Below are 11,287 nucleotides of genomic sequence, written 5' to 3' on the forward strand. Positions count from 1 at the left end.
GGTCTCTTTTTTTTTTGAGTAAGGCAGCTCCAAAATGCAGGTGTTTCAGGCTAGCTCAGTGCTTTCTGTGGTGGTGGGGCAAGCCAGCAGAAAATACGGAGTGTTGCGCCATGATTGGTCAGTGTTCTGTCACTGCCAAGTCTAAGGGTAGAGCTAGAAACTTCAAGCCGGTTCTGACTTGGTGTACAGGGAGAAAGAACACTAAGAACGGCCCATGTTCTGAATTCTGGCACTGTACATTTCAAAAGTGCTGAACAAATAGTTCTATTGACTACGTCCGTCCTAACTCATTAATATCAATCGAAATTAAGGATTGCCTCTTATCTGCTTGTTGTCCTCTTATGCCATAGTTTGTACATCACAATTGTCAGTAGGAACCACATTTGTTTAAGCAAGTCAGCCATGTCAGCTATGTTTTTTTAAAAGGCAGTAAATGAGGCTGAATTAACTGTTTCGCTGCCAGACAAGTCTCCACTGATGGCCAGGTGTAGCAGTGTAAGGTGTTGGGACTCTGCTGTTGGAACAGCTTTTTGAAGGCTCTAACAGTTTGTGGGCACCGTTTGTCACAATTAATGTATTGTTTAGTGTTGTGGCTTTGCTGGCATGCATCCCACTTTTTTTTGCCCTACCAAGATTTACATGCTAAAATCGCCACTGCTCATGTGCAGGACATAAAGTCTTCTTTTCAACTGTTCATCCCAGACACCATCCAGAAAATCATTCTGGACTGCACTATGTTAGAGGGAAGGTGTGTTTTTGGAGTGAGATGGACCAAACTCATTTACATGCATACTTTGGGGTTCTTCTCCTTGCTGGTGTTTTCAGATCCAATGAGGAATCCCTGTGGGATGCAAAAACTGGCAGGGAACTTTTACTTGCAACAATATCTCTGGAAAACGCCATTATTTCCAGGATTATCCGCTTTGATAACCGAGACGCCAGACAAGCTAGCTGCAATCAGGTCAGTGTGGGACAAGTGGGTGGACCGCCTTCCCGTTTTATAACCCCGGGCCCAGCATTACTGTTGATGAGCAGATTATGCCATTTAGGGGCCGCTGCCCCTTCAGGCAGTAAATACCGTGAAACCCACAAAATATGGAATCAAGATTTGGGCTGCTGCTTCATCGTATGCGTGGAACTTGCAAGTGTATACAGGGAGGCCAGATGGAGGAGCACCTGAGAAGAACCAAGGGATGCGGGATGTCCTGGACGTGATACAGGGACTCTGTGGCCACATCACATGCGATAACTTTTTTTACTTCGCACAAGCTGAGACAGGAGCTCAAGAGGAAGCTGATGATGGTAGGAAGAGTATGGGAAAAAAACAGCCAGAGCTCCCACCTCAGTTGTTGAATACACGGAACAGGCCTATCAATTCCTCTGTGTTCACGGCCGACACGTCTCTACTGTCCTACGTGCCAAAGGCAAAAATGTGGTACTCATGAGTACGCTGCTTAGGGATGGGAAAATCTGTGGCCAGGAAAAACCAGAAATAATGGATTACAATGCCACAAAAGGAGGGGTGGACAGTTTAGACAAGCTGGTGACTGGCTACAGCTGCAAAAGAAGAACTCTCTGCTGGCCACTTGTTCTTCAACATCTTGGCGTACAATGCGTTGGTCATCTGGATGGCGTTGAACCCAGATTGGAACAGAGGGAAGCTCCAGAGGAGACTCTTTCTCGAGGAGCTGGGCAAGGCATTGGTAAGACTTCAAATCCAGAGGACGCAACATATCCCAAGGACCGCAGCTGCTGCTGCCATCGTGAGGAGGATTCAGGAGGAGGATGCTGGTGCCCCATCTGCCCCACCCACAGAAACAATAACTCCAATACCGGAAGTGTGAGTGGTGATGTTGCATGTGTCTTACTCTCCTACCATGGCCTGCTGTAACTATATATGTGAGTGAGATGTTAGTAAAATTCCTGAACTAAGTGTTTTCATCAATCTAGATTGCAGCCGGTAGTAACAAGAAAAAGCGCTGCAATGTGTGTTGACCCAAGGACAGGAAGACAGTACACATGCATCAAGTGCAAGAAATACATTTGCAACACACACAGTAAAACTCTGTCCCTCGTGGTGTGTAGACTGGCCTTAATGTGTTCAATGGGGCTCATTTATAATTTCCATAAAATACTGTATGTAAAATGTATCCTTCCAATTGGTTCAGTTCAAAGCAATAAACCTCAAATGAAACAAGGTTATCACTATTATTTGTTCAAGATCAACATGATTTATTCCACCCATGTCTTGATAATTTATTTTTTATTTACAAAAATCACTATTTAATATATAAAAAACGAATTACGCTTTTAATGATAAGTGTGATCTAGCAGAGGTAAATGGCAAATGTTAACCATGTATGCTGTCTACTAAGTATTTTTACAAATTGTTATGGCTGTGTTTTAACCCAGTAATGTTGTGGGTCCATCAGACCTGCAAACATTGGGTGAATAACAAAACCCTTGTGTGGTGTTCATGTTTAAGAAAAATACTTTATTAAAGGGGTACTGTTTTGGGGTATCTGTACTTTACTATTTATATTTGACGTTTACTTCCCTACATTCCTAAAGAAAATATTGTACTTTTTACTCCATACATTTTCCCTGAAAACCAAAAGTACTTGTTACATTTTGAATGCTCAGCAGGACAGGAAAATGGTCAAATTCAAGCACTTAAAGAGAACATGTGGTCATCCCTACTGCCTCTGGCCTGGCGGACTCAATAAACACATGCAACTTTCGTAAATAATGTCTGAGTGTGCACCAGGCTATCCATACATTTTAAAAACAAGAAAATGGTGCTGTCTGCTTTGCTTAATATAAGGAATTTTAAATGATTTATACTTTTACCTTTTGATACTTAAGTATATTTTAGCAATTACATTTACTTTTGATACTTAAGTAGATTTAAAACCAAATACTTTGAGACTTTTACTCAGGTAGTATTTTACTGGCTGACTTTTACCTTTTAATAGAAAGTTACTCAAGTATGATAATTGTGTACTTTTTGTACCACGGAGCATTTCTATTGCTCCATCTAGTGATAATAGTCAAATATGGATTCTAATGCGATCTTGAGGACTCATATAATAGGGATAGATAAATACATTATTGTTGACTTTTTTTGCCACGGACTCTGTAACCTAGATTAAAGAATTTAGTTCGGAGGGAACTTCTCTTCATCTGCCCTTATTTTTTCACATCTGTTAGAAATTGATTCAATTGTGTTTTATTTGACAGTGAGACCACAACTGTTCTGGAAGTAGACAGCCATGGCAAATAAGGTTGCATCATGTCATTTGTGTGCACCTTGTAAGCACATATAAAACACTGAATTCATTTATATCAGCTCACCATTGTGTACAGCTGGGAGGCCCCCCTTCTGTAGGCCTGCGAATCAATTTCCAAATGTTTTTGTATTATTGATTTTTTTTAGGAACTCAGTCGGGATCTCAACTTGCTGTTGAGAGTTAGAATAGTAGAATACACAAGGTGCGGTCAATTCCATTTCAATTCAGGAAGTACAATGAAATTCCAACTCCAATTATCTTCTAATGCTTTTCAATGTGGAATTGTGTTTACTTTCTGAATTTAAATGGAATTGACCCAAGGTGCAATTTTGAAATTTGGTTGTGCATCTGAAATGTCTCTTGTCAGTCACTTAATTAGATTGGTAAGTAAGTCTAGCCAGCTATCTGAAGTTGTAGTAATCATGGTCAAATTACCACCCAGGGGCCCCTATTGATTTTGTTAGTAACTCTCACTCAGATATCATATAAAAAAACTGCTAACATTTGCTCTAAGCCCCATGGCAAAATGTGTAGAATTGCAGGAAATGTAATTGTTTCTCTTCCTTGTCGAGGGGGCCACTAAAATGTTTTGCCCGCAAAAGGCTTGGGGTCGGCTCTAACTGCATGTGTGGGTATGGCTGTGGGTACACAGACCTGCGCGCTACTGCGGCTTGTCGTGAGGTAAGATTTTGTGACCCCCACCCCCCATCAGTTGCACATACCTGGTGTAAAACGTCAATGTTATAATAAGTATAGTCAATACATGTGACTGCCTATAAATATGTAATTTGTCACATCCCCTTTACTCTTTATAACCCCTCACAGCAGCTGAGTGACTTACTGCCTGTGTCTCAGTAGTATAGTAGTGTAATGCTCCTGCCACCTTGTGGCTACTTTTCTCATTACATATTTCCACTTACTACCACAGTTGAGTATTGTCACAAAGCAACCCTGAAGTATCCATATCTTTCTTCCCCAATTCCCTTATAAAAGTGTGTCTAACTATACAACCCATATTTCAAACCTAATATATACATCTTTATACATACTGTAGTCAGAGTATAGTCAGTCATTGGTTCTTCACAGAGTTCGAGCGGCTCCTTCTGGGAGCTTCAGCACTAACACCAAGCTCGTCCAGGCAGCACTGCAGGTTGGCGTTCCTGTCAGGGTGGTGGTTCTCTTTAATCTTCTTCCTGATAATGGCGGCTGTCTCCTCAGAGGCCGACGAGCATTTGTTCTTATCGGGTAGGAAGCGTTGTAGCAGCTCCTGATTGGCCGTCTGGGCCATGCCCAACAGGAAGCGCAGGAAGACATCCAGGTTTCCATCGGGGCTCTGTAAGCTTCTCTCAATAGCACTACGGTGCATGTCCAGCAGCCCGGGGTCCTTGAACATGCGTGAGAACTTGCTATTCCGTGGCTGCTGCAGGACGTTCTGCCCCGTACACCTCCAGGTGAGGAACACGTAGAGGGCAGCCAGGTATTCTTGGATGGTGGGGTGGATGAAGGTCTGGATCCTCTCCTGGTACATGACAAACTGCTCGATCAGGAACTCAATGCACAGGCCGCTCTTGGTGACAGCCTCAGCGACATCCACCCCGCAGTCCTTCCAGGCGGCCTTGTCAATGACCATCTGGTTTTTCTCCAGCATCGTAAAGGCTAGCTTGCCCAGGTTCATCAGGAATTCCCTCTCCTCTTCCGGGGTGCGGGAGGCTGAGCCCCTGGCACCACGCACATGCAGGTGCACCAGCAGCAGGTGAGTGTACATCAGGGTCAGCCCCTTGGGCAGCTCTGCATCCGGCCCCTTTTCCCTAAACGTGCGCTGGAAAACCTCCCACACCACACAGCAGAACATGGGCAGATGGCACATGATGTGGAGGGTCTTGCAGGAGGTCAGGTGGGCAATCACCTTATCAGCCTGAGCCGGGTCCTGAAATCTCCTCCTGAAGTACTCTTCCTTCTGTTCGTTGTTGAAGCCACGGACCTCCAGCACCTGGTGCACAGACTCTGGGGGCAGCCGACTGGAGGTGAGGGGGCGGGAGATGATCCAGACGAGAGACGAGGGGAGCAGGTTGCCCCTAATCAGGTTGGTTACCACCACGTGCATGGCGGCTGGTTCAGTGCTGTCACACCAAGTCTCAGTGCGGTGGAAGTCCAGGGAATGTGCATACTCGTCCAGCCCGTCACAGATGAACATGACCTTGCCTTCGTCGCACTCGAAGGTGGGCAGCACCTTGGTCTCGGGGTAGAGAGTGTGGACGATCTCCAGGAGGCTGATCTTCAGGTTCAGCATGAGGTTGAGCTCTTTGAAGGGCAGTGGGAACAGGAAGTAGACATGATTGTGCTCGCGCTCCTCTGCCCAGTCCATGATGAACTTCTGCACGGCCACAGACTTCCCTACCCCGGCGATGCCGTTGGTCACTATATGGCTCACATGCTTCTCATAGATCACATTGGGGTCAAAGATCTGGCTACAGGTGATACGCTTCTCTTCCTTGCGATTGGTGGACAGCTTGTCGATCTTTCTGACCTCGTGCTCGATGTTGGGCCCAGCATTGCCTCTGTCTGTTATGTAGAGCTCATTAAAGATACTGTCAAAGGCCTTATGCTCTCCCTGCTGGGCAAAGCCCTCACACATCCAGCTATACTTCCTCAACAGAGTGTCTCTCAGCTCATAACGCACCTCGTCTGCACAGAGAGAACAGGGAAAACACAGACATAAAAAAAAAAGGCACAATCTAGTATATTTCCTGTTCAATGGCCATTTAAATTAACAATTTTAGTGTATAACCCATTGGTTCTTGAAGTACTGTATAATGTATAAATGCATCATGAGCATAGCTCAACTATTACCCTATCATAACTCAAAGTATACATTTTTGTTATTTTAATCATTATGTTACATGAATCTAATGAAATAAAGCCAACGTGCATACTTTTCTTGCAGAGGTCCGTGAGGTAGGCATCCAGGCGTTTGAGGCCCATGTCCTTCAGCAGGGCCTTGGTGAGCTGCAGGGCCACCTCTAGGTCATAAATCTCCAGCAGTCTATCCACCAGGTCCACCATGTCCATGCCCTGGGGAGGAGAGCTGAATGACTCTGGGTAACGCTTCCACAGCGTGAACTTAAATGTCCTGAAATCATCCTTCCCCAGTTTCTCCAGTGTCTTCCTGATGGCCTGGGGTCCACAGAATACAATTAAAACAAGAGAAAAGCAATTCTCATCCACTACACTTAACTTTAGGGACATGTTGACATTTGTTACTGAACATACAGTCACCTAGACTAGAGTGAAGTCTGAGCCCACCTTGAAAGTGAAGTCTACTGTCAGGGCAGGGTGCCTCTTCTCGTCTGGGTTTTTGATCAGCTCTGGTCTTGGAAGTTCCACTGCAGGACCCTCTTCTTTAGGTGGAGCCCCTTGAGACCTGGTGGAAGATGAACTATTGCTACACATACTAGTGCATGAGCCTATCCACAGATTTGACCATTTGTAAACAAATGGACATACATGCACCAACACCCACACTATACTCAGGAAACAATACTCAGATAAACATATGCATAATTACACCCTAATAACACACTAACAGATTGCATCCTGTCTGTGCCTGATCAAACATGGATGACTTTTCTTACTTCCTGGTTCTGGTCTCACAGTCATCACTGTCCACGGAGTAGCCACTGGAGTAAGACTCTTTTCTTTCCAGCTGGACTCTGTAAATAGAACATCACATGGAAAATGAATAAATCAGCAGCAGTAATGAACTAGTGCTGCTTCAAGGAGCCGTTGTCCACATAATATAACAAATATCTTGATGTACTGTAGTCCTTTAACGGTCTGTGTTCCTGTTTCGTGTTAATACTTTGTAAAGAAAAACTAAATGTAATGCAAGTGTATGTATTTTGTGTGACTGCATGCTTTTCATTGTACTGTATGTTAATGTAAGTGTATGAGTGTCTAGAAATCAACATATTTTAGTGTACCTAGTAGCAGACAGCTCAGTTTCTTCATCAGATGGCCAGAATTGGGTATCACTGTTTACGGAATTGTAGCTGTGGACCGGGGATTGAGCCCTTTCCACATCATGCCTGCCAAACACACACAAACGATGAATGATTGAGGATGGGGAAAGGATCAAGCTTAATTCTGGGCACATGACATGTGCTGTGGTCAGTGTCTCACCAGTGAGTAGTGTCCATAGGTCTCAGGCCATCTCCCAGGTCCAGGGAGGGTCTCCTCTCAGGCACATAGAAATCCTCCTCTCCCTCAGACATAGAGGTTGTACTTCTTCCGCGGCCAGACACACCCTCTCCCAAGGGAAAACTGACATCTGATATAGTTTCCCCTCCATCATGCTCCATCTCGTCAGTGCCTTGCCCAGCCATCCTGGAGGACCTCGGGTGTACAGGTTCCGGGTCACAGTTCAAAGTCTGACGTCAATGGCTACTAGAATGTTGCCAGACCTGTGTTGCAAGAAAATAAAAAAACACGCATACCAGTCGATCACATTTTTACCATTATCATAAGTAATTCTAGAACAATTACAGACTTGTTGCGACTTGCGAATAGGTCTCTCTTACCAAGACCAAGCTTTCTGTTCCGAGGCGATCTTGTTTTGAAACCTCTGGCCTACTAAATTCACCTGTTTGCCTCATTTATGGCGATTCACTGTACTAAAACATAATGTTACGCGTCCAAAATACACGTAACATAGCCCTAGAGCTAATAAACGGCAAATGTTCCCGGTTAAAATACTAAATATAGACCACAGACAGGGCCGGACTAACTTTTGACTCCGACCAACAGGAACTGTGAAGTACTATCACAGATAGAACAATGAGACAGATATTTCCCGGATGTTTAAATATGAAGCATCCGGTTGGCGTTTCCACTCACTACCAAATATGGTAGAGAGGAAGCCCAATAGCCAGCAGTGGGAGAAGATGGATCGAGATACATTTGGCCGACATTCTAATAATTTACTCATTGATTAAACGTTTGATCTCAAGTTTTCTGTTGCCAGAACTACAATCTGTTATAAACAGAGTGGACTAAGTTTTGTGAACTTTACCCTTTGCCAAAGTTTCACAAAATCGCGTTGTTTAGAAGAAGCGCAAAGGCGAATTGAGTTATTGCACACGCGCACTTCACAGAATAGGCGTTCCCCAACGGAAATATGCAAATATTGTCTAGAACGGGCCAATAGGATCTTGCTAGTTCATGCTTGGCTCTGCCCACGTCCTTGCTTGTTCTGCCCACCATGGCTAATTTGTTCCCATTTGAAACGACAGGCTGTGGTCTATCTTGGTTTAGTTATAAACTATTCTGCCAGTAGCAAACACGATGACGTCACTTTCTTTCTTGACGAAACCTTGATGAAATTATGAAACCTTCAAAATAAAAGCCCACATTGTAATATCATTAACTGATTAAAAATGTATTGAATGTTATATCAATGGCCACTTGTATTGTGCCAACAAGAAAAGGTGATAAGTAATTTATGAAAACAAATAAATTATTTTAAAGACTAATAATGGAAAAATACAATGTTGACACTGGTTAAGTACATTGAACTGTAAAGAGAAAACTTTACTACCTGTCTCAGCTAAAGGGGTGGGAAATAATTTGTAGCGTCTACTAACCAAATATGATTCGTTTTGGAGGGGGACTGTGTCATACATATCCAGCAGCACTTTTCCACCCTCTCCCTTTAGGTGAGACTTTGCTCCCGAGTGGCGCAGCGGTCTAAGGCACTTCATCTCAGCGCTGGAAGCATCACTACAGACCCTTGTTCGATTCCAGGCTGTATCACAACCGGCCGTGATTGGGAGTCCCATAGGGACTAGGTTAGGGTTTGGCCGGGGTTGGCCGTCATTGTAAATAAGAATTTGTTCTTATCTGACTTGCCTGGTAAAAAAAAAGCTGAGACAGGTAGAAAAGTTCTCTACAACCCAATATGTATTTAATATATAGTGTCTTGCGTTGGGTGCTATGGAAGGGGTGGAGTAAAAAGCCAGCAGCAGGTCGTGTGACACAGCCTCCCTCAAAAACAAACTATATTTGGTTAGTAGAGACCCTAATGAATATTTTCCACCCCACTTTAGCTGAGACAGCTGTATTTTTCTCTCTACAACCCAATGTGTATTCCATGTACATTGCAATGAATGGAGTGGGTTGAGTAAGGAGCACTCTGTATTAAACCCATCACCCAACACAAGAGTCCAATTTAAGTTTTTGCAGACTCTATTGAGAAATTCCAATGACATATATTTGTATGTTGTTAAAAGTGTATTTCTTTAAATCTAACCTACACAATAGCTTTCAGCATAGCAGTATTTGTGTAAACTTTCAAAATAAATGTTGGTATAATTACTACTACTAATAATAATACTAATAGTAACAATAAAATAGCACAAATTATCCACACAAATTTTTTCAAAGGCGGTTGCAATGCTGTGTGAAAAACAGTTGTACTGCACTAGAGTGTTAAAAAAATAGATATTCCCAAAGTTTAGCAAAATCGTGCCGCCAGGAGTACAGTAATAAACTGAAGGCTGATTTTAATTTTGTAGGTATACTACCGTTCAAAAGTTTGGGGTCACTTAGAAATGTCCTTGTTTTTGAAAGAAAAGCACATTTTTTGTCCTTTAAAATAACATCAAATTGATCAGAAATAGAGCGTAGACATTGTTAATGTTGTAAATGACTTTTGTAGCTGGAAACGGCTGATTTTCTTATGGAATATCTACATAGTCGTACAGAGGCCCATTATCAGCAACCATCACTCCTGTGTTCCAATGGCACGTTGTGTTAGCTAATCCAAGTTGATCATTTTAAAAGGTTAATTGATCATTAGAAAACCCTTTATCAATTATGTTAGCACAGCTGAAAACTGTTGTTCTGATTAAAGAAGCAATAAAACTGGCCTTCTTAAGACTAGTTGAGTATCTGGAGCATCAGCATTTATGGGTTTGATTACAGGCTCAAATGGCCAGAAACAAATAACTTTAATAACTCATCAGTCTATTCTTGTTCTGAGAAATGAAGGCTATTCCATGTGAGAAATTGCCAAGAAACTGAAGATCTCGTATAATGATGTGTACTACTCCCTTCACAGAACAGCGCAAACTGTCTCTAACCAGAATAGAAAGAGGAGTGGGAGGTCCCGGTGCACAACTGAGCAAGAGGACAAGTACATTAGTGTCTAGTCTGAGAAACAGACGCCTCACAAGTCCTCAACTGGCAGCTTCATTAAATAGTACCAGTCTCAACGTCATCAGTGAAGAGGCGACTCCATCAATATACAAAATCTCAAATTCATAACACTGAACAAAAATATAAACCCAACATGTAAAGTGTTGGTCCCATGTTTCATGAGCTGAAATAAAATATCCAAGAAATGTTCCATATGCACAAAAAGCTTATTTCTCTCAAATGTTGTTCACAAATTTGTTTACATTCCTGTTAGTGAGTATTTCTCCTTTGCCAAGAGAATCCATCCACCTGACAGGTGTGGCACATCAAGAAGCTGATTAAATAGTATGATCATTACACAGGTGCACCTTGTGTTGGAAACAAAAAAAGGACACTAAAATGTGCAGTTTTGTCACACAACACAATGCCACAGATGTCTCAAGTTTTGAGGGAGAGTGGTATTTGCATGCTGAATGCATGCATGTCCACCAAATCTGTTGCCAGATAATTTAATGTTCATTTCTCAACCATAAGCCACCTCCAACATAGTTTTAGAGAATTTGGCAGTACGTCCAACCGGCTTCACAACCGCAGACCAAGTGTATGGCGTCATGTGGGCAAGTGGTTTGCTGATGTCCAAGTTGTGAACGGAGTGCCCTATGGTGGCGGTGGGGTTAAAGTATGGGCAGGCATAAGCTACGGAGAATGAACACAATTGCATTTTATTGATGGCAATTTGAATGCACAGAGATACCGTGATGAGATCCTGAGGCCCATTGTCGTGCCATTCATCTGCAGCCATCACC

General features: G+C 43.0%; 1 protein-coding gene across 2 annotated transcripts; it reads right to left on the minus strand.

The window, feature by feature from the left end:
* Nucleotides 1-2,208: 2,208 nt before the first annotated feature.
* Nucleotides 2,209-8,109, minus strand: LOC106603395 (NLR family CARD domain-containing protein 3-like). Of its 2 annotated transcripts, none has more exons than XM_045717078.2 (7): nt 7,868-8,109; nt 7,470-7,750; nt 7,271-7,375; nt 6,923-7,000; nt 6,594-6,711; nt 6,224-6,362; nt 2,209-5,975 (listed from the first exon to the last, which is right to left on the minus strand). In XM_045717078.2, the coding sequence occupies exons 2-7, from the start codon at nt 7,670-7,672 to the stop codon at nt 4,360-4,362; spliced, it is 2,259 nt and encodes a 752-aa protein (XP_045573034.1). In that variant the 5' UTR covers nt 7,673-7,750; nt 7,868-8,109; the 3' UTR covers nt 2,209-4,359. The 2 variants fall into 2 exon arrangements, with proteins under 2 accessions (XP_045573034.1, XP_014052502.1); XM_014197027.3 differs by having other exon boundaries at nt 6,224-6,464.
* Between the last annotated feature and the right edge of the window lie 3,178 nt (nt 8,110-11,287).

The sequence above is a fragment of the Salmo salar genome, chromosome 04, assembly GCF_965601325.2.
Source record: "Salmo salar chromosome 04, fSalSal1, whole genome shotgun sequence".
NCBI lineage: Eukaryota > Metazoa > Chordata > Actinopteri > Salmoniformes > Salmonidae > Salmo > Salmo salar.

Coding starts and splice junctions, on each gene's coding strand:
- LOC106603395 (XM_014197027.3), bottom strand. CDS start 7,672: ATGGCTGGGCAAGGCACTGACGAGATGGAGCATGATGGAGGGGAAACT. Junction 7,376..7,469: donor CCTATGGACACTACTCACTG/GTGAGACACTGA, acceptor TGTGTTTGGCAG/GCATGATGTGGAAAGGGCTC. Junction 7,001..7,270: donor ACTGAGCTGTCTGCTACTAG/GTACACTAAAAT, acceptor TTCTATTTACAG/AGTCCAGCTGGAAAGAAAAG.